This window comes from Anas platyrhynchos, chromosome Z (genome assembly GCF_047663525.1).
Source record: "Anas platyrhynchos isolate ZD024472 breed Pekin duck chromosome Z, IASCAAS_PekinDuck_T2T, whole genome shotgun sequence".
Taxonomy (NCBI): domain Eukaryota; kingdom Metazoa; phylum Chordata; class Aves; order Anseriformes; family Anatidae; genus Anas; species Anas platyrhynchos.
This window is the reverse complement of record NC_092621.1, coordinates 18,410,172-18,434,289: the sequence shown is the minus strand read 5'-3', so window position 1 is coordinate 18,434,289 and position 24,118 is coordinate 18,410,172. Positions and strand designations below refer to the sequence as shown.

Sequence of the window (24,118 nt, the reverse complement as noted above, 5' to 3'; positions counted from 1 at the left end):
TATGAGAAAAAGAGTACGAGCATAAATGTGTTACACTGACATCTTGTGGTGAGGCAGGAAAATAGCAGCTAAGAGAAAATTAATTTCATGCACTACTACTGGGTGTACGGTGTATACAGATACCATAACCAGTATGTGAAATACTTGTATGGAGAGACAAAGGGGAAAAACACACACACATACACACACACAAACAATTCTTTAACTTACAACGGGCTATTTATAAGCTAATATAATCATCTTTCACAGTAATTTGGAGGGGAGAATAAATTCTCGATTCATGTTGAACTCCTGGAAAATACATAAAGCAGCCATCCTGTTAAAGTTGTATTGTAAACAGCAAATATGTAATGTGCTTGAACTCACTAGAACAACAATTTTTTGATGCATATCTGAACGAAATACAGGCATTGTGCTTGACACAACTTTAAAACAATAGATTGCTTTGTTGCAATTCTCTGAATGCCTGATTTCCCAAAGAGATATATTTCAACTACCATTGAATTTCAGTGACTGCTGGAAGGGGAAAAAGGTGAAAATCCTTGCAGGATGAAGTCAACAAAAATGCTTCCAGCAAAAGCTGACAGGCTAAATTCAAATGAAAACCATGTAATTATCCAAATGAGTTTAGGCAGAGTATTGCAATTTATTTTACCAAAAGTATCTAAGGATGCCACTCATGATCTACTTCACATGTCATAAAGGATGCTGTCAACTCAAACTTGGCATTGCTTAAGAAATGTAAGGAAGAATAGGACTGCACAGGTTTTGGTATTGCTGGCTCTGTTATACTCAATAAAGGAGTTTAAGCTTTGTGGCAATACTGACAAGGTACATAGCAAAATAAAATGTATGTGAGAAAGGCACTTGGAGTGACATATATGGAAACTGGATGATAAACACCAGTTTTCTACATGGTAATTAATATATATATATATTTTAGATTGAGAAAATTTCTGTCTGCTATTTGTGTCACTTTTAGTCCATTACTTCTCAGAGCTGTGAGTTGTCCTTTTCACCAGGTTGTTGGATCTGGATGTATGTTTGAAACACTCAAAAACAACTATTGCAATTGTCTAGTCATCAGGCGTTAGGTGTTTTGTTTTCAATAAATACTGAGGAATTATTTTCAATAATGTTTCATTCAAATCATGTAATATTTGCTTTGGGCAGTGAATTACAAACTAATTCTTCCTGCAGCATACTCTGTTATAACACCACATGCAGATTATCAGGGCTATGTTTTTACACAGCCAGCTTAACTGAAAGAAGTCTGTGGGTCACGTCCTTCAAAACCTGGAAAAGGCTGGGTCTGCCCAACCTCTTGGAAAATCTCTTCAGGGCATTGATGTCACTTGTAACTGTAAACTTCATCTCCTGATTTTAGAGGGAGGCCTGTTAAGAAATGGAAAGCTAATCTCAGTTTTTGCACTAAGAATCAAGTTTTTGCTTGTTTGTTAGGAAACTATGTAAGAAGAGTAAATAATATGGAAAGGGCTATCATTTTGACACATTGCATCCACTATCGTAGGACTTCTGTTCGATGTGTTGATATAAAAGAGGGGTAGATGAAGAATGAGGATGAGGAACAGTAGGACCACAGCAGCTTCTTGGAGCAGATTCTGTATAGAAAGGTGAAGGAATGAAAATGCAACTTGTGTAATAATGATTTTTGAATTTCAAGTTACTATAAAATTTATATGTATATATTTTTTAGACTCATGGAGCTCTTTACAAAAAGTATTCGTTTTGTTATTCACATGGCTTGTTTTCTGTAAATTTTTATGCTTATTAAGGGAAAATGTACCTGAATGTTACAAATTCTTGAGGAAGTACGATAAAAAAACAAACTGTATCGTTTTATTTAGAATGATACTAATCTATTAATTTCTTGCACACAGAAAAACAGCAGAGAAGAAAAGAACAATTAAAAGAGAATAACGTGCCAAAGGACTTGAATGTTCTGTTTTGCCTCTGATAGGTGGGATCTAATGCACGCTTGCTGTAGAAACAATCTTGTTTTTCATCAGTTAAAAATTAACTAGTGTTCCAAGAAGAATGTTACTTTTCAGATTTTCTGCTCCTCTCCCTCACTGAAGTCTTGCCTTGAGACTTGGTAGGAATACCTCAAAGCAGTTGAGTGCAATAATGCTGGATTATTTATTTTGGATCTGTTTAAATTTCACAGCAAGTGCTCACTTGCTTCATTAGAATGTGAAACTCTTATTCCAAGGATCAGATCTTCAGCTTTTTATGTTTTGAGGTTGACCACTTTATTAAAAGCAATACAAGTACCAAAAATCTTACCTATTAAATCCTGGCAGTAGGAACATTTCTGTTGTTTATAGTTAGGTACCACCTAAGAATTCCAGAGATAAGGGCTGGAAAATGTACAACCTCTATTACACACAAAACATGTTAACTTATAATTAGCACACAGAAAATCTGATTTCACTTTTTACAGTTTTCCTTAGAACAAAGTTATTGCTAAAGTTAAATAGCTACGGTAAATTGAATAGCTATGTTATACTGAATCTCTGGACTTGTTTGTCAAGACGTTTATTTGGAAGAATATAATTCAACTTGCTAACTGAATTTTGAGATTGAAAATTTTCGCTATGTTGAAGAGTAGGAAGGAGCCAAAGGTACAACTGAACACACTTCATTCCACACCTACCATGATAATATTGTATTAAGACATGACTGCAGGAGTGAAAACTGAGCAGCTATGATAAAGAATACAAGTTCCCATGTATGTAGGAAATTTTAGAGTTATAGGCAATACTTTCTGAGTATTTGCTAGCAATGAGACACCAGATGAATAGCCCTTAATACATAACTCGTAGCTATAACTAATATCTGCAACTTGGGCACTGGATGATAAATGAAGCCACTGATTTAAGGGATTGTGCATTGCTGCATCCTGCATCCTTTGTGACTGTGTCTTATAGATGTAACTGAAATCGGTTCCTTGATTTTCGTCTTTAACATCAAGATTCTGTGAAAATTTCTGCAAATGCCATAAGAGTCTTCCACCACCATGTGTCACCAAGATGGGTGATGGCCCTAGGGCCAAGCCAGAATCCCAAAGCCCAAAACTCATTGAGTCTGAGGGCTGACATGTTGGTCTGGAAAGTAGCCACCTATGGATTCCAGGGTAGGGGTGCCTCATCCAGAAAGTCCTTAAAGAGTAACTGATGTGATGTGTGAGGGATTTACAGGATGAGATTGCTGTGGTTAGTGAACAATTCCTTTCTGAAGTGACATAAATATGTTGTTTGCTGTCAATTTACCTTGGGAATTAACTTATAAGCATCCATAACTGACACGGACCAGTAGGAGACTAAGAGCAGGTTAAGTGTGAGTGGAAAGCTTACCCCCAAAAAAACACAAAATCACAGGAGTGACTGATACTGGGTTGATGGTGAACCAACACTGTTGTCTTCATATGCTGACCCAGTGGATGATGTGAAAAATGTTGGTAGTCCAGTCTCAATGCTATGGACCATCTATTTTTATCACAGTCAGCCCCCCACAAGTTTTCAGTCTTAGAAGGAGAGCCAGTAATTCATTAGCAAAAATACTACTTCCCCTTGCCCATCCACAAAGAAAAAGACAACCAAAATTTGGCTTCTATGTCAATTGTTATTTATTTCAGTGTCAGAACTATAACAATATTCTCAGACTTTCTTAATTTTCTGACTTCAGTGATGTCTGGAAGGCTGCAGAGGTTTTAAAATCTCAGAAGCTACAAATCCTTTTTTGTAGATAAAATTTCAGTTAAGTCTGAGGACCAAATTCTGATATATGAACCTCCTTTTATCTTTACTGGACTTGTACATAATGGATATAAATGCAGAATTTGCATTGTTAATTGTAAATCTGTCATCCATACTAGTTCTGAAATTGCATGGTCTACAGGTTCAGCTCAGAAGACGGTCACACTTCTTCATATCACAGAAAAAAATCACACAGACAAGAGTAACAACCACTTTAATAAATCGTTTATTAAAAACTGATGGGAGACTTGCTTTTCTCAGAAAAATCTTCATATCATATAACAACAATACTGGCAGAATCTCACTCAGTGTCTGCCACACCCTCTAAGCAATGATCTGTATACATGTAAACATTTATAAAGTATAACCACATACCTCACTAACAGGTATGGTAACAATTCTCTCTATTACTAAAATATTTTTGTTCCAACAAATATTTATCAATACTGCTATTTTTATAATATTCTTGAGGAAAAAAAAAAAAGTTTTGCAAGATCTACTGCTTGTATGTTGTTTTTACTGAAAGTCAGAAGACCCTTAATTAAACTTGATTGTGCCAAGGTTTATGTTTAGATAGTACGTTGTGCAAGAAATAAAATATTTGTAGTGAGATCATGAAAGCACTCTAATGTTTATAAAGGCAGATTTAACTCCTGTGTTATAGAAACTATTCCATTTTTACAGTAGAAGCTCTTTTTTTTCCATATTAGTTTTTGCTGTACTGAAGGTAAATTAGGTCTGTACAGACTAATAGCCAGTTCAGTAGTCAGATTTGTAATACTGGATTTTTAAATGATTACCTATTCTTGGAGACAAGTTTTCGAAGTAATTCTGATCTTTGCTGGGCTTTATAAAGTATGTTAGATATTTCATATACACTGTAGTGTTTTTTTGTGGCTTGTCAAAACTGCTTACAGATGGCCAAAAAATACAGAGTCTGTTGTTTGTGATGTGAGGTGGGGCTTCTCTGTGCAAGGCATGAACAAACCCAGAGGAAAACCATTCAGAGAGCTAACCTAAAGCAGAATCCCAATCCACAGAGAGGGTTCTGATACAGGTTCAAATGAGTTACTGTTGTTGGCATTTTTTTTCAATTCAAAACATATTAAAAAGTTAGAAGTTAGAGGCAGACGATGAGAGTGAAATATGTGATGGATAGAGAGAAATGTTCTAAAACAGAGGAAATGTGAGTTGTAGTGCACAAGCAAGCTTTCACTCAGCAAAATATACTGGGTGATAGCAGCCGAAGGCAGCTGGATGTTGGATAATGAGTGACTGACTATCCAGTTTGCCAACTCGCTACTCACATCACTGTTCCCACAGCATTCAGTGGGGATACCAGAGAAGTGAAGGTTGAAGGAATAAACATTATTCTAGCAACAAGCTAGGAGAGAAAGAACCACCAGGCAGTTTTGGATGGGCTCCACAGTCTCTCATTGCTATTCCTATTCTATCACTGCTGGAATTTTGCTGTGGAAACAAATAGCAAGGAAAACAATAACAGGATTAAGAACAATGAGAGACTATTAAGTCACATGCTAGTGGTTTACAGCCTATGACATTTTTTCCGCTGGCTCAATGTTAGATATTTTTTTTTTTTTTGGCTTTTTTTTTTTTTTTGTGCTCTTTATGTATAACACTTTAGGGTTAAGCACATGACCTAAATGAGGAGGTGATGCTTCTTAGTTCCTCCCTAGGAGGTAAAGTAGCAGGGTTACTGTCCATCTGCTTATTATTTTTGATTTAGTTCTCCTGCCTGAATCTGCGTAATTTGGAGAGAGGCCCCTTTTCTGCTCAGGAACAAGAATTAGTGCCTCAGTTGCCAAACCATGCTTCATACTTCCTGGGTATACAAACCCATAGAGAGCAGTTAATAGTCAGTGAGCAAACAACAGTAATGAGCTGACCTCTTTCATGAGCTGCAGCTCTGTGAGGGCTAATGTGCAAAGACTACGTAGCAATAGACATTTGGGACCAACTTGCAAATGCCTGGTAATCCTGTAACCCAGAGACTGTTCTAGCACTTTAGGAAAGCAGCGTTCTCTACGGTTAGCTACTTAAATTGTGCTGGAGCACGCTGTTATTGCCAGAGATCAGATTCAGCTTCCTGTTCTTAATTTGCTTGTTCCCAGAGCCACTGATATGTCCTGACTATACTACAGCAAGACACTGAGTTATTCTGTAAACTGCAAAGGTGTTTTATTCTACTACTGCAGTTCTACACTCTGATTACATAAAAACTAGAAGTTAATATTTCTTCTCAGCAGATGTCCAACTTATTTTTGTCTTTGATGTCATCTTGATACTCTGATATTAATTTCCTGATCTAAAATGTCCAGTTTTATTTTCATATATTTTAAACTTATTTTTATCCATATTTAAGTGTGAAGTAAGCTTTAGATACCCAGGTAATGTGGTTACAAAAGATGCTTGCAACACATCAGTTACATATCATGTGCCTGACCATGATATGACCAAGAATTGCAAAACTCAGCCTCATTTGAACATGTGAAAGGCATTAGTGGTTTCCAAAATGTAGCTGCTGCAGTCGCTTGTCTACCAGAACTTGTCACTAATAATGTCCAAATCTCACACATGGGTCAGTTCATGAAAGGGTGGCTTTCTGCCTCTCAATTGGCTGCTGTAGCCAATTGCATGGCATGCTACACGTCAGCTATGCCTTTTGCACAAACTCATGGGGAGTTAATTGCCTGCATTTGTAGAATAACTGGCCTGATCCCTTATGTTACCAGACACAACCCCCATGCAGTTATTACCTCCAGATGTGGGGAGAAAGGCTAGCAGAAATACGTGGCTCCATTAGCCCAGACTTTGACTACAACGAGTCTGGCCTAGAAGATTAAGGCCTGGTCTGCATCAGCAGTGGGCACTCAGACCTGTACTTGAAGATAATATTAAAAGCTGTCTGTCTGGACATGCTACTTGATGCTAAATATTGCAGAATCCTGTCTGTCTTGTATTAGATACCCAAAATCAATAGACTTTGACATTTAACCTTCTGTGCCTTGTTCCTACTTCCAAAAGAAAGTGATAATAATATTCTCTCATCTTAAAGGATTGTTGTGAAAATGAACTAATTAGTAACTGTGAAGATTTTGATAGTATCATAATGCATGCCAAAACAATGAATAATTCTGTCCTCAGACAGGATTTGACAAGTGGTGAGTGAATGATACGTGGGGCCACACACATCAATAATAGTAGTAAAGAACAAGGAAAATTGAATACTGAATAAGATAATAGTCAAATGGAAAATACACAGTGGTTATGTAATTAGACATTAAGTCTAATTATAGATAGGCACATGCAGACTGAATTACAGCTGCACAGTAAATCTTAAAATTGTCTTTTTAGGTACCTCATTTCAACAGTATTTTTAATGTTGTGTTTTGAGCATTTACTGTACGATAGCCACAACTGTTAGGTATCTATTACTTTTGTGGTTTTTCAGCGTGATACCTAATTAGCTATGAGGATGTGGGATATGTAAACAGAAAACACCTCATTTGGAAAATAATTCAGATAGTAATGTAAAGTAATCTGAAATGAAATTAGAACTGACCACACTGCAGTTCCCATCTATCCCTGCTCCAAGAGAATTATGAGTCAGCTGGTGTAGTATATTGAAACCTCTTGACAGTTCCTCGTCTGGAGACTGAATCCACTGGATATTTTATGCCCATTGTCACAGCTGAGATCAACCAGAACTTCCTGATCTGTAGCAGGAATGATATCAGGAATGATAGATGGGACCTGGTAGTATTTAAATTAACGTATCACTACCAGAATTTTCCATTTTCATCCCACTGACATTACTGTGAATTTTACCAATATCTGTTTGTATGTAGAAAATATGTCTTGGATCTCCGAAGGACAAATATTGAGAAAGAAACATGTGAAAAGCCTTAATTTTGCCCAAGCCTTACTCAGTTCTGAGACAGTAAATTAATATGTGTGTCAAACAGATGAACAGGGTAGAAATGAAGAATTAGTGATACTTGAAATGATTCCCCCTGTCTCTGGTTATTTTAGTATCATTACTTATGATTTTTCATGTGTTCAGAGTAATGTTAATCCTTAACCTTAATTTCTTCAGGAAGTATCAACAGTTTCATGTCGAGGAATTAAAATGTTCACCTTCATTTTCTTAAACCCTACATATAGAAGCAAGTGACCAAATTCATGTTACTTATATGGAAAGCCTTAATTTATTATTTAATCAAGACTGCAAAATAGATATGAACCAAAACTGTCCTTCACGTTGAGTAAAATAGAAAGAAAATAAAGCTGGTCTTCCTTTCACATACTCTTCATATAGGTTAAAAACATGAAGCCTATACCTATCCTTCCCCCCTAAGGAAAACAGAAAAGCACTTGTCCTAACCCCCTAAGGAAAAAAGAAAAGTTCACACAAAAAATGACTCTATAAAGCATGCTTTGGATGTGTACACATAGGTGGAATCTATGGAGCTACCACATAAAGTACCTAGCTCTTACTGAGAGCTTTTTTTTTTTTTTTTAAAAAAAAGACCTGTTTATCTGATCTGAGATTCATTTTGACTGTGAGGTCTCTTAAAGACTCTTAAATTACGATTCTCTTCAATTCTTTATTGGCCAGCTAATTGCTGGTAGTTGTTGTTTTTACCATCCTCAGAAATAAGTGGAGGATGATCAAAGGAGAAATGCAGTTTATTCCTAATCAAGAATTCTTCAAGATGGACTCAGTATATTCACACCCTTGTCCTGCTTTTCCTTTGGAGCTGTAGTTACCTGTACAACAGAAAAAGGAATGTACTGAAGAGGCTGAATTCACAAGCTGTCTTTAGATCCTCGTCCTTAAAACACTTTGGAACAGTATGAAAGGGTGAATGGTTTTAGTTTAAAATTTTCACCCATACAGTAAATTGCTTGAGTGGAAACACATTTTGAAGCATTCATGACTCTCTGTCATATTTACTCCTATATTCTTGACTGTCATGCAGCTGAGAATCTCATAAGTCTACTGCCTAGCATGTCTGCAGTGTCACCGTGTTTGTACTGTTTAGCCAATTGTCACTAACTGGTTCTGTTACTCACAAACTAGGTTTATGACCGAGCTGCCAAGACATAAGCAAGAAAGGATGGCTGGACATGCAGCTAGGGCACTGACTTGGTAGTTAAGAAATATAGCCCTGGCTCTCCTGCAGGCTTTTCTCTATGACATCTGGCAAACCACAGTCTTTTTGTTCCACTTTCAAAGAGTGGGAAAGAGGTATCAGGATCCTAGCACTATTTATATTACCAAGCTTTTCAAGAGAATCACTATTTTCTAACACATATATGCAGAAACTCTTACACACAGACATGATAACATATCAGGTCTTCAGAGGAAAGAGGCAGTGCAAACCAGAATCATAATTCTAAGTATGAAGGTTCCTCCCTAATAACAAAGATGAAATTAACTTTTGCAAGAATACACCTTTAATATTCTTAGTGAAACCAAAGAACAGATTGTTGACTTAGGTATTAGAGGCAGACTTCCTGGAAGGGATGAGCACTCCCCTCTCCTCTAATATGTCACTAAGTATGTCACTTGCTTCATGGGATGTGACAGAGTAGCATCAGTTTATGCCTCCAGCGCTACAGTCCTGGTTATCATCATAATGCACCTGAAAATACAGGGTATAGCAAGTATTCAGAGTATACGGGCAATAAGAAAGCATGTAGTAACTAACCCAGTTTTGTCAAGTGGACGCATACTCTGTAGAAGCAAAGATGGTTTCAGCAGATTTAGCTTTTGCTGCTAGTAATAAAGTAAATTTAATTGTGTTGTCCTGTCTGTATGACTGATGATCTTGTTTTTGTTTTGTTCATCATATATTGTTTTGCAAACAAAAATAAACAAATGCCCATTCTCAACTTATCACAGTATAATACTGTTAACACATTTATTTTACAAAAATATTTTATGGGATGAAATTGCTTGAGTTCAATTTAAAATTAACAATTATATGGCTCAACTTTCAGACTTCTCCTGAGCAAAGTTCATTGAAACACTTTTTCATGCATGAGGACTGAAAAGGAGCAAAAGGACAAAAGGATTAAATATTTATATACTCTGTACTCTAGAAAGAGTAAAAAACATAAGCCTCAGAGACCTGTAAGACATCAATATGAAGAAGTGTTGCTGTGGTATTAAGTGAGATAGGTGGCAGTGATTTTGAATGTGCTAAACTGCATATGTGAAAAATATTGAGAGTATCTGTGGATAATTGCCAATACACAATCACTACAGTAAATTTAAAGGTGGATTTTTTTTTGTTTAAACTATCTTAACATGTAACCCTAAGCTACCTGTGTGGTTGAGGTACAATAAATACTGTCAGAAGCAATAACATCTCTTTTAGTGCATATTATATACAGTAATTATAGGTATTACAACTCGAACTTCTATAGTATCTGCTAATAAGATAGACGATGGAGATTTACATAAATTGTAAAAATGAGAATTTCTGAGTACAGACTGAAAGAAAATTCAAATCTATTTGTATGAAATGTGCCCAGGTATGTGTATGATTATTAGCGCTCAAGTATTAAAGAAGGAGCTTTGCTGTAGTTTTACTCAAAACCTCTCAAAAGATGTATTTTTAAGGACATCCTGTTTTAAGGATCCTGTTTTAAGGACGAGGATCTAAAGACAGCTTGTGAATTCAGCCTCTTCAGGTAAGCAATCCTGACCAAAGAAAACGCATGTTGGTAAGTAAGTACTGGCCAGATGTTGCATCCCTGTTCCATATACCCAAATACTTATCTTTTTCCTACGTCTGTTCTTTGTTGACTGGTTTTCTGTCACTGGAGATAGAAAGTTGTTCATGTACTACTCTAGTTGTTTCCATTGCACTTGAAAGTGGGAGATGCTTGGAAGCCCTGATTATCTCCCAAAACATTCTTGGTGTTTCTAAGAATTCCTTTTTTGCCTCTTTTTTTTTTTTTTTTTTTTTTTTTAATATATTTTTTCAAGTTTTATCTGGAAAGATAAGGATTTTTAAAACATCATACATTTATAAGTTGTAGAAAATTATAGTTCAAAGCATAGGTTCTCTTGTCTTGGTTTAAAGAGGTTCTTACACTTAAAACAGACTGTAGGTACTGGAAAATCCCTAACTCTACCTCATTAGCTACAGTAGTTCAGGACTTAACCCGATGTTAATTGAAGTCAATAGGAATCTATTTATGTCTTTGGATCAAATAGTCAAAAATTTACTACCTCGTCAGATTGCAATCTCTCCAAGGAGTATGCATAAAAAAGAGGTTCTTTCATACTTTCTTGAAACTTTTCAGGTTGCCCTGATGTTTTTTCTGGGTGACATGCAAGGGAGCGAACGAGTGGACTGGTACTACATGATTTCCACACTCATTGAAGTCAAAACTTTTATATAATGATTCCTTTGGCAGGCAATGGTGGTCCTATAGCATGAGCTCCTAGACAGAGATTTTTGTGGTCATCACCATTGCCTAGAGATTTGAATTATATGATACCAGACCAGGTAAAGATAACAAAAGTCTATGAAACATTGAGATCTGTAATTTTAATTATTAAAAAAATCAAAATGTAGGTATTTGTACTTAAGGGCACCTCGATACAGAAAAATTGCACTGAAAACAAGTGTTAGCAGAAGGTTTTCTTTGGTCAGTTTCTAACCAAACCATGCCAACCAACCAACCAAAAACCCAAAACCAAACAAAGAAACAAACAAAAAAGCTGAAGCACAACCATGATAATTAAGTACAAAAATTTAATTTATATCTGGCTTATAAGGAAATTAGATAGAGAGTGACCACAACTGAAAAGTGGACAACAAAGTGTGTTTTATACAGGATTACAGTAGGTATAGCTGACGTAGAATCACAGAATCACAGAAAGGTTTGGGTTGGAAGGGACCTTAAGGATCATCCAGTTCCAACCCTCTGCCCTGGGCAGGGACACCTCCCACCAGACCAGGTTGCCCAAAGCCCCATTCAGCCTGGCCTTGAGCACAACCAGGGATGGGGCATCCACAGCTTCTCTGGGCAATATCTGTCCAATATGGAGACCAGGATGCCATGTGGGACCATGTCAAAGGCCTTGCAGAAGTCCAGGTAGATGACATTGATTAATCTTCCATTGTCAACTGATTTGGTCACTCCATCAGAGAAGGCTACTGGATTGGTCAGGCATGAACTTGATGAAGCCATGCTGGCTGTCTGGGATCACCTCTTTGTCTTGCATATGCCTTGATATTACTTCCAGGAGGATCTTTTCCATGATCTTCCCAGGCACAGAGGTGAGGCTCAAAACCTGTGATTTTATCTGCTAACTATATACTTGCAATTTCCTCTAAATAATAATACAGAATAGTAGATAATCAATTATGGTTTATATAAAATAAGCAGATTATAAAAGAGATGATCATTCTATTCTTTGTTTGTAATTACAGTTTACTATGAAGTCTATAAAATTGGTTTCATGCCTGAGTGTCTGCAACTATAAATGCATACTTAATGGTACAGACATATTCAGAAAGTCTGTCAGAAGGGAGCATTATCTTGACACACAAAAAAATCCCTAGTGAAAACTAGTCACAAGTTTCTACATCCCAAGTCCCAAAGCAGGTTAACAGAGCCTGAAAAGTAAAAGGCAGTGATGAGGAATGCTAAGAGATGCCTTCATTCAAGACAACATGCTTGTGCCCTCCAACAGAACAGCTTTTTTAGGATTCCCTGCTGATATTTAAAATCAGCTATTTGGCATTCCCTTTGCCCATTTGAATCCCTCTGGTAGGAAAACATTAAATTAACTTACCCTTTAAGGTACTAAGACACCATGCATTTAAATATGGTGCCCAGCTGTAATTATATAAGATACAAGCAGTTAACACAAATCTGCCCTTGCCCATAGTAAGGACAAATTCACCATTTAGTGTAATAGTCTATTAACTTCTGTATTGGCTTGGCATGTCTTCCCAATACAAACAAGCCATTGACAGCAGAGCACACTCTGTTCTTCCCAGACCGAATGCTTCCCTGCCAGTGAACTGTTCTCTGGGGCAAAGAAGTTGTTGTCCCTTTGACAAATGGCAATAAGCTTTAGTTCATGATTTCATATGAAGAATTAATTATATATGTTTTACACCCTTAAAAAATCTAGATGTCATAGTTAATAAGCTACAGGGTTACAACTGGCTTTGCCTCTAGCTGTTTTCTACACCTAATTTTGGGCAGCACACATATGCAGAATGAAATTGTTTAAATAGCATAATGCTGCCCAGCTGGTTCAGTCAATAATGTCCTTAACTCTTGCTACACCAGATTTTTCCCCGAAGGCTTATATGTGGTTTACCCAATTATAATTATGTCTCGCTTGAGAAGGAAAGAAAAATTTCTCAAAGATGTTGTTCTGCAGGGAGCAATAAAGAAGAATATAAACAGTGTATATTGCTGTATGTTCTAGCGGCTGATGGAGGCATCTTAAAACTGCTGTATAATACCACCAACATCCAAATAGTTTTGCAAAAAAATATGGTAATGAATGCTTCCTTGACTTTCCTTTAAACACCCAATGAAAAGGGAGTTTGCTAAGAAATTATTCAAGTTATACTCATTGAAACAAGATTAAATCAGTGGAAGCTTTCTTACTAATACCAGTGGCAATAGGCAAGTCTGACTCCTAGGCACAGCCAAAGTAAACAACAGTATGTGACCTTGCTACCTGTTTTTCAAGATCTCAGGGAACTGAATTTGCTAGGGGAGGCAGATGGAGTGTATGAAGTGTGGGCTGTTTGTGTGAGAACAGGCAACAAGCTGCCTGTTTATTTCTGGCCATTCCCTCCCTACCTGGTCTGTGCAGAACCAGGTAACTGCTTCTTGGGAGGATGAAAGCAGACAAGCATTGAATTGGAGGAAGTGGAAGGAAGTTGCAAAGAAGCCTCTAGATCTTTAGACAGTGGATTGAGTGGATTGTGGAAGGACAAGAGGCCACTGGGAAGTGGGAGAGGTAGATGGACATGTCCTGTGTCCTGTCATCTGAAAGCACGATGGCTAGCATGTAGAGAGATTCCAGAAAGCCTCAGAACTTCCCTGACCTTTCCCCTTTGTCTTTCTATAATCTCACTGCTTTCCACACACCTATTTGATTTTTCCAGTCATCTGTCTTATTTAACCCCCCACCTCACTTCCAGTTCCTCTTTCCCTGCTTTCAATCAGTTCCAAATAACAAGACCCTCAAATACACTTGCCAAGCACTTGTTTTCTTCACAACTGCAGAACTGGACATTGATTTTTTCATTTACTATTGATCAACCCTAAGCTTCTGAGACTTCAGAAAATCCTTTTCCTGACTCCCTCTGGGTGCCTACTCTGACCTGATAACTAAAATATTATTTATACTACTCTTGCAGAATTCTGTCAGTCAATGCATTAAACCAAGCATATAGTTTTACACTTTTTCCCCAATACCTTCCTCTTGCCATATTGCTATGTATAAAAAACACAGAGTACCCCACTTAGTACTGTTATAATCTTGTCTCACTCTTGGATATTGGTTTCCAGTCATTTTGGAATAATATTAGAGGAAGGATCTTCTAGGTAAGGAACAAGATATAGAACAGAGTTGTCAGAGTGACTGTTTCAGAGTCATCTTGTAATGTTAACTTAGCCTAAATCCAAAGGTAAAATACGTATTCCAAAAATATGTAGGCTATGTGGTCAGTGAGAAACATGTTTTTTGATTGGTCTGCTAGCTATGTGACACATAAATATATCACCTCAAGTTTCATTTTGGCTGTTAAGTTTTGATTGGACCAACATATCTAAGCTACCTCACTTGTTTGCTTTGCATTTCCCCATTGGCCATGGATGAGCTCTGCAGCTATCAAGTGGTGTACATGCATGACAGAGCATGGCTAAGAGTGCATGAGTGCTGGACAGTCAGGAATTCAGGAACAGTATTTCTCTTTGGTGGTAGTCTGCCTAGTTGTAAAAATGAGCATGTACTGCCTATAGAAAATCCATTTCAGTTATTGGGAAGATCGCTGCAGGAAATACAAAGGTCAGGTAGCCAATGGCTCCTATTGGGGGTAGAAGCAATGAAGCCATTGTTTTTATTGGGAATGTGATTTGGGTGTTCAAGTCAAGTACCTGGACCTTTGCAAACAGGGGGATAAGCTTTTCTGCCTTTCCTGAGACAGAGGTTCCAGCCTTGCAAAAAGAAGAATAAATGTAATGTTTGTTCTCACTGTTGTTATAATATACAAAGACTATGATGAGGATGCAAATACTGTTTATATTTTTAAATAGGTTTCTGCATGGGATTTCAGAATGGGCATCCATTCTCATTTACGAAGACTGTCCATTTTGCATGGGGATCCTTTCCCACTTACACTCACAATATCAGAATAATTTCTTAAAAAACTGTGATCCAAAACAAGTAGTGAGAATCTGACCTATGTGTTTTCAAAAGCAAAATTGAGGAAAAAAAAAAACAAAACAAACAAACAAACAAAAAAAACAAACAAAAGAGAACCAACTAAACATTCTAATTCTACAAGCATTTGAACCAAGTCTCTACTTATTGGTAACTGAAACGCTTAACTAAGCATCTGTTGAATCAACTTTTATTATGCAGTATGTTTAATAACAGCCTGTTGCATTCAATATTAGTTACTCATCATAACTTTAGAAAAGACAATGGGAAAACTTGCTTCAACATTAAACATTCTACCTTTTGTTGGGCCTACATAAGTGGGCCCAAGAGGGAAACCACTTTATATAAAATATAGCATTTGTAGAGTAGCCAGCAGTTAACCAAACTGCTTTATGGAAAAAGCAATGTAACTGGGACTGAGTATCTCCAGTGTTATATTCCACAGGTGTTAACCTTGCATGAGCTGTTCATGTGAAGGCAGAGGTAGTTATACAGGTATTTAATTGGAAGCTCCCAAACCTAGAAGGCATGGTGCTTAAAAACATTTGCATAACCTTCAATTCACATTATTTCTACAACACAGATGCCATTCAGATTTCTTTATGTGAGCTGGAAGTCAGGGAGACAGATATGTAATTTATAAATGCTACTTTTAAAAAGGCCATTTTTTCAATAGCCCCAGTACAGAGATAATAGTGAAGCTGAAAGGGAAACAGCACCTTGTGTTACTCACATTTGCTCTCCTATTCAGTGGCATATTTTCTGGTGTAGCGCTATTTCCTTAGTTTTTCAGTTTAAAATTACATTTGCTGTCATACTAGGGAAGCATGAAGTTGATTTTTCACGATTCTTTTGGACTGTCACCGCTTCAGAGTTTGGTTACCTCAGATGTAAAGAACCGTACCTACAAAAACATCCCCAAATACCTTAGGAATAATTACAGTTGAAACAAACAAAAACAAACAAACAAAAAACTGAGAGTTATGAATCATTTCCAAGACATTCTAATTAACTTCTCGATTTCAGTTCACAGTATCTTCTTTCTTGCTAAATCTGTTTTTTTGCTCAGGAATTTGTACATTGGCCCATATTTCCTGCTTTTAAAATAAATGGGTGTCCTTTCAAATGATCTGCAGTTGATACAACCTTTTTCATATTCCTTGTCTTCAAAAAGCGGCTAAACTACAATCATTTTCATAAATACATCTGACCAACACAAAATTCTTCTTCTGGACTGATAGTGTTCAAGATGTTTTATTTCTTGAGGGCCTGATATCTATATCTCAGATTTGCTTCCAGATTCTGCTTTTTAATCCTATTTCAGTTGTATGTTGGTATGTGTGGCGACGAAGCTGGTGAGGGGCCTGGAGAACAAGTCCTACGAGGAGCGGCTGAAGGAGCTGGGCTTGTTCAGCCTGGAGAAGAGGAGGCTCAGGGGCGACCTTATCGCTCTCTACAGATACCTTAAAGGAGGCTGTAGTGAGGTGGGGGTTGGCCTGTTCTCCCACGTGCCTGGTGACAGGACGAGGGGGAATGGGCTAAAGTTACGCCAGGGGAGTTTTAGGTTAGATGTTAGGAAGAATTTCTTTACTGAAAAGGTTGTTAGGCACTGGAACGGGCTGCCCAGGGAGGTGGTGGAGTCACCATCCCTGGAAGTCTTCAAAAGACGTTTAGATGTAGAGCTTAGGGATATGGTTTAGTGGGGACTGTTAGTGTTAGGTTAGAGATTGGACTTGATGATCTTGAGGTCTCTTCCAACCTAGAAATTCTGTGATTCTGTGATTCTGTGTGCCTTATCACTAATTGCATACTTTAATTCACCAGAAATATGTAGTAAAGTGTTTAAAAACTTTAATTGGTGGGACTTTAGGATGTGCTTTAAAGGGAAAAAAAAAAAAAAAAAAAAAAAGAGCTCCTAAGGATATGCTACATGGCAAAATGCAGGTTTAATTATAACTTGTGTTCACTTGTCTGCATAGCTTAAATTAGCTAACATGAATAAAATAATGAAAGAATTACTTCTGTGTGAACTTGTTACTGGAGTTCAAACTCTAAGGCGTGTGTTAGTAAATAAACATTTCTCTTCTAGCATATGTTACCTAGAATAGGCTAAAACACTGTTCTATCTTCTTGTCTTCCATAAAGATGCATCTATACCAAAATAATTTCTTACTTATTTGATTTTCATTTAAGATTCCAAAAAGATTTCAACCACTTAGCTTTGTATCTGATGTTCATTATTTCCAAGGAGAGATGAAATGGTCATTCCCATTGCCTGCAACGCTTTGCTGACCATATCTCAATATATGCTATAATTTGACTACAAGGAAAATTTAGTTGTATGGGTTTGTATTCACACGGATTAATCTGGAAGATGTGACTGTTAAGGAACATATAAAGTTGGACTATATTCAGTAAGTTAACCCACCTTATATAACTATGACATACAAGGTCATAAACAAAGTACAATTACTTTTGTTTCTGGATTGGCTATTCTTTCAATTGTTTTGACACTCCGTATTTCTTCCCACCAATTCATACGTGCTGTTATTGAATCTTGCTCTTTTGCAGTGAAGGGCTGATGCTAGAAACAGTCAGACCTCTATTCCAAGTCATTGGACAGTCTAAGTTGAAGGACTGCACTGCTCTCTTTCAGACAGGCAGACCTACAGGATGGTCACTGTTATTATATATTATTATATTATACACAGAGGTATTATGTACATCATAAGATGTATTGTCTTTTACCATTGTAATGGCATTTCTTCACACCTTCCCAAGACTATCGTTTGAGAAGTTCTGGCAAATATGATGTTTCCAACACCAAATGGAGAGATGAAAAGCTTGAACAACTGGATCCCAAAACAGCCCACATTATAGTTTGAGACACGGAATATTTTCTCTCTAGGTATTTTCTTCTCAGGGGTAAATCTGGAACACAAGTGTAGTCCTGGCCTAACAGAATTCTCATCCTGTGGTCAAAGCCAAGGGAAAAGGCCACTGATGAGAACGTGTTTGAATGTAAATACTACAGTAAAGACCATAGTGTCATTGCCTTGCTTCTGTTTATTTATTCATTACAAAAGGCAAAAACAATCTCAACATAAAGACAGAGAAATATTTGAATGCTTTGTAAACACTACTTGTACTAGAAAAATGTATTGCAAACCTTAATCAGAATCATAATCCTCATAACATGGACCGCACAGTTGTTGCAAAAGTCCAAATGCTTAGCTCATCCCAGAAAGTCAGGTGGAATGGGACTAGAATTCTTAGTGTTTGGCTCCTCATTGTTTTTCAACAGGGATGTGAAAGTACAACTTCTAATCCATCTCTTGAAGGTATTACACAGTGGCCCAAGCAGTATCAGGCCTGAACTGCTAGCAACCATGTTTTTTGTTTTTTAACGTCAGAAGACCTTGCTATTGCAATATGCTATTTTCTTCATCTCATTAAAAAAATAAAAGTACAAATAAAAAAAAAATAAAAAAGTGCAGAAGAATTATTTGATTTGTCGATTGTGTGCGAGAAGAAACTGAACAAAGGAGTAAATCTAGGGATCCAGATTTCCACAGTTCTTAAAGACAGAACACCTGCTACCAAAGGGAGATTCCCTGTCTATGCTTATTTGGTCCTCAAACTCTGTTAATAATTCAAAGGATGGGTGTTAGTTTAAGACTGGGACTCTTAGCTATTGTTCTTCCTTGCTGTTGGACTGTTTCAGGACCTTCCCTTGAAGAGTCATGAAATGAAGAATGAGTCCACAACACTAACAAAATGGGTGGCAGTGACTTAGAAAGGCAATTTCCCGTCTGCTTAGCAATATAATCTATTGAGTAATCTATTCAAAAATTTTCATGCAAATCTTCTTGCATTGCTTTACTAACTGTAACATTTTTGTGGTACAAGGAAGAATAAATAATAATCTATATAAAATCATTTGTAATATTGCAATTACTTTATATCCCACGGGCTAAAATTCTTCAGCCTTCATTGAAATTAGGACGCATTTGCATCAGTTTAACTGTAGTCAGGACCTGTTTTCTCCTTTTGACCTTTTTTCACCATTAGCCTTTCATGTTAGACTCCTTGTTGCTATTTTGCTAGTAAGATTACTTGAAGGACCTCGAAATATTTCAGGAAACAAGAAATGGGAGAAGACCAAGTGGAAAAGCATTTCCAAGATCTGCTTGCTTGCTTTCATAACTATGCATTCTTTTGTAGGAAAAACATCCAGCCTTAACAGACAGAGTGACCCTACTGCCAGAACATAGCAAAGCATTAGAGCACAGAGAAAAAGGAAGATTTTTGATAGAGAGGTCTTGCTTCTGCCGTTGCAGCCATTCATCTTTGTTTGTAGTATCTCCGCATGTTGACATTTGCCAACATTTCAGATAAAGAGCTGCAAATTGCTTCAAGTTTTATTTACCCAGAGCAGTTTCTCCCTGTCCCTGGTAACAGTTGGGCGAGTTTGCTCAACAGCAGGCTGCAAGCTACCCACTGAGATCAGAGCCGCAGACGGGGCTGTGGCTGTTCTTGGCTCCCACTGCTCGAATTCTCCTCGTGTAAAATCCATCCTGCGCCCAGCCCTTCCTCCGTGCCCGTACCCTTCTGGATCTTTCTAGGAAATAATTTCGGTAATGGCTAATCCGTGACCACGGGCGTTCACGGTTCGAGTTTACACCGTGAAACCTGTTATTGTTATTATTATCAGAGCTTTTGTGCTTTCTGCCTGCCAGCTTCCAACCTGCCGAACCTCACCACTCCTCCGGCCGCTCTGGGCTTTTCGTTTCAGCTGTGCCCCTGCAGGAGGAGCGGGGTTTCGGTGCAGGGTCCGTCCCCGTGCCCTGCCTTGGGGTTGGCGCCTCCAACCCAGCAAGCGCACACAGCGTGTGGCGGCACCGCTCAGTGACTCGGGGTCCTCGTCCCGGAGAGCGCTCTGGATAATAATAAATAACAATAAATAATAATAATAAAACGCGTGTACATGTACAAATTGTAACACACCGCGTGTTTGTCCTGCCCCCAGCAGGGCAGCGCCACCCTTCCCCTTTAAGCCCCCCCTCCCCCCGCGCTCCCCACGTGTGCGATCAGCTGACGGTGACGCCAGGCGGGGGGGGGGGAGCGGGGCGTGGCCTCTGGCCGCTGCGGGGCCGGGACTGGCTGCGCCGCTCCCCCCCCCCCCCCCTCCTCCTTTCCCCTTCCCCGCCCCTCCCGCGCCGCCCGCGCGCAGGCAGGGCCGGGCTGGGCCGGGCCGGGCAGGGCCGGTGGGGCGCGAGCAGCGGCGGCGGCGGTGACAGCGCCCGCGCAGCCCCCGCCCCGCTGCACCTTGCGGCGCCGCCAGCCGCGCTCCGCTCCCCTCCGTCCCTTCCCTCCCTCCCCGTTACCGGCGGCAGGAAGCGGAGCCGCCGCTCTCTGTCTCTGTCCGTCTCCCGCCGCTCTCCTCACACACACTCACACACTCACGCACGCAGCGAGCGGCAGGCACGGGGCGGCCCCGCGGAGCGCGGCGCGGCGCGGTACATGGATTACCTGGTAGGTGGCGTGCGGCCGCGCTCGCTCGGGCGGGTAATGAGGGCGGCCCGCGCCCTGACCCTGAACGGCCGCGGCGCGGGGCAGGCTGCCCGCCGGGGATTTATCGCTCCGTAATGACGGCCGGCACCGCGATGCTATCGGCACGGCACGGCACGGCACGGGACGGGGCGGCACCCGCCGCACCTGCTGGCGGCCGTTGCAGCCGTTGCGACCGTTGGGGTCCGGCTGGACAGCCGTTGGCGGCCCCCTCGGTGGGCGCTGCAGGCCCGGGGAGCAGTAGGTGATGAGCCCCGGTGGCGGTGAGCGGGCTGCTGTGTGCTCAGCGGGGTCAGGTACCCCTGCAGCGTGCCTGCCTCGCTGCCTGTCCAGCTCATCCTTTTACTTTTCTTTTTTTGTTGGCTTCTTTCTTCCTGTTTTGCAGGCTGCCGCTAAAATGACAAAAAAGCCTTCAGCATAGCGATAACCGGAGTGAGCGCACGGTTCTCGCTTCCCTGTGGTTCCGGTGGTGTCAGGAGTGTCTGTGAGGACAGGCTTTCTCCAGGCCCAGCGTATCTCATTGGGCATGGCACCATCCCGTGTGAAACCTTCCTGTGCTGTAGAAGTTGCTACAGATCACCCAGGCTATTTTTTGCAGCTGGTGAAAGCAAGGGTCAGGGAATAATAGCTTAGACAGGATGCTGATCCACTGAACCTCTGGGACGACTCAAGATGCCTTCCTTCATCTATCGCTGGCTGCCCCTTGTCACTAGGGTTAGCACCACTTCTTATGCAGCAGAAGGGCTCCTTTGGGTCTTTGGGATACTTGTTGCGGCTGGCATCAACCCTTTGAGCCAAAGGAGCAAAAATCTAGAAGGCCTGAATTTTTTGAGTCTGTGCATCGCTTGGGAGGAAAACACACCCTGCTTGGCAGGTCAAATATTTTCTCATGCATTTGTGCAGAGCCCCCTCCAGCCCTCATCTCTGTTGCATGCAGGAGAATGGTCCTCATTCTCTGCTAATTGGAGGGGCTTTTTGGTGCTGTGCAGGGGGCTCAGGCACCTTGGGAACTCTGCTTGGGCAGGAAGAATTGGTGGAGGAGAGTTAGGCAAGCACTTTTCTGCAGCATGCTGTCAGCCTGGAGGACCAAGCTGTTGCTGCAGACTGCCCCAGCGTACCGACAGGCCTGTGCTTTATTTATGCAAGACCTGCAGTTGCAGTAAGATATTAATCTGCAGGTGTAGAAGCGCCATCTCCTTGTTACGTTCATAAAAACCAGAGCTGCGTATGTTCAGAAAGTTTTACAAGTTTTACACTCTCAAGCATTGTGTTTATGTTGGTGTCTTTCACCTTCAGCGCTTAAGCAGAAGGTCTCTTACTGATTCCTGCTGCTGAACAACAGTGTGGAAGCCTGGAGTCACAGAGGTTTTTCTCCTCGGCCTTTAGTGTGAAGCACCCAGCAGAGCCAAGGATATAGCTGTTTCTGACTGCAGCAGCCCCTGATGGAGCAGTGCACAAAGTTTTGGTTGGCGGTGGGGTGAAATGAAGTTTGGTGGAAGGAGGCTCCAATAGCTGAGGTCGGGTTTGTTGCAGCATGAACTCAGGAGCAGTACTTTCTTGACGCAGGGTCTGCCCTCAGTGGTGTCTTCCCAGGCTTTCACAAGAAGCATCTTTTCCTGATACACCTTGATGAAGCTGACTTTGACAGAGACTTTGATCTCCTTTAAGGAGCTGGACCTGAGAAATACCGAACAGATAAAGTTAGTATTAGGCAGGTATCTTCTGTGGTGCTCTGGTCTGGTTTTGTGTTGTAACAGAACAGTGGGACTAGTCTCTATCTTAATAGCTAATAGAGCTGTTGCCTGTTTTATTTTTGTATTGGTATAATTACAGTGTTAGAAGTGGTTTGTTTTTTTTTCTGTGTGTTTTTATTTTAACCAGTATAGCTGAGCAAGGTTCAACCTTGTAAAGAAAATCCATCTTCACTCAGCTAAGGGCACCTTTTATACACACAGTTTATTGTGCTTGTATTGCAGTGAACTCCTTTAAAACAGACTGTGCTAATATAGCTGCATAGTTATAGAGTAATATGGTTTCTGGGGCTACATAGTCCTCTAGTGTGACTGCAACCATCTTCTTCTTCATTCTTGCTGCGTTGTGTCTGGAAGGATTATAGTGCATACAGAGACTTGTGTTGGCTGGCCTACGTTCAGTAGACTGTGCTTAATTTAAGAAATTATGGCATGATGCATCTTGTGAAAAGTATGGCTTGTGACCAACCTTACAATATTTGCTTGGAGAACCTGTGGGGAAACAATGGCAGTGCTTCAGTTTTCATAAGTGAGACTTGGAATGCAAATTTTAAGCTGCTGAGTAGACTTTCACAATACGCTTCTTCAGTGGCATCCTCTGCACTAGATAATGATCTTGCACTAAACAAGTGCATGTATCAGCCTGATCTGTGTACAGCCTTTAGAAGCTACTTCAGAGCATGATACTGGAATTTGAATGTGACTGAAACAACAACAAAAGAACTAGCCTTAGCGTTTTTAATATGAAAACTGAAATTGAGTCCTATACTACGTAGTATCTCATTCACACATATGAGAGTTCCTTGGGCAGATCATGAAGAATCTTTTCCAACCTGAGACCAAAGAGAACACTTCTTGCGTGAGCAACCGCTTCAGGTTCAGTGGCTTCTTCATCCGTAAAGTTAAGCATAAGTATTGAAAAAGGTACACGCATTACTTTTAGCAGTGCAGTCCTGTTGCTTTGATTGGGGCTGTTTTCTTTAACAAAGAACCAAAAGGGCTTTTTTGGTTCTTTGTACGTTTGCTGGCTACAGTGATCAATTTTAATTCTGTATGAGTGTACAGATGGTTTTGCATAAATAGAACTAAATTTTAGATGAATAGGCCTTGAAGTAACTTCAGATTTTTTATTTATTTATTTTTAATGACTGGGGAAAGCAGCATATACAGAACTGGTGTTTTTAAAAATGCTAGCAGGTAGACAGATTTGATTTGGGAAAGTGGGAATACAGGATGCATGCTGACCACTTAATAGTTCTGGGCAACTTCATATCAGGTCTGACCATTGCTGTTACATTGTTTAGTACTGCCAGGCCTTGAGAAACATTTTTTTATTTACTACAAATGCCTTAATGGAAGCATCTGTTTGAAGGTCAGAGTGTTCATCGGCTGTCAGCCCATGGCTGCTGATATTTGAGTAAGGCAAGATGGGGAAAGGTCCATGCTGTGTGCTCTGGGCCTTTCCTCCGAGGTACGTACAGGTGTTTCACATGTCACCTGCAGCATGAGTAGCAAAAGTCAGCATGGCCTTGCCCTCTTAACATACGCTGAACTTC

General features: G+C 39.8%; 1 protein-coding gene across 9 annotated transcripts in view; it reads left to right on the top strand.

Moving 5' to 3' along the window:
• Positions 1 to 20,426: 20,426 nt before the first annotated feature.
• ARL15 (ARF like GTPase 15) overlaps positions 20,427 to 24,118 on the top strand; it is a 236,248-nt gene continuing 232,556 nt past the window's right edge. For 5 of the 9 annotated variants that reach the window (XM_038170197.2, XM_038170199.2, XM_038170200.2 and 2 more), the window contains exon 1: positions 20,427 to 20,775. Coding sequence is in view for 1 of the 9 variants with exons in the window: in XM_038170203.2 (XP_038026131.1) it covers positions 20,764 to 20,775 (12 nt within the window). In the remaining 8 variants the exon portion in view is untranslated. The remainder of the gene's footprint in view (positions 20,776 to 24,118) is intronic. The other 4 variants (XM_038170203.2, XM_072030837.1, XM_072030838.1 and 1 more) reach the window with 2 other exon arrangements.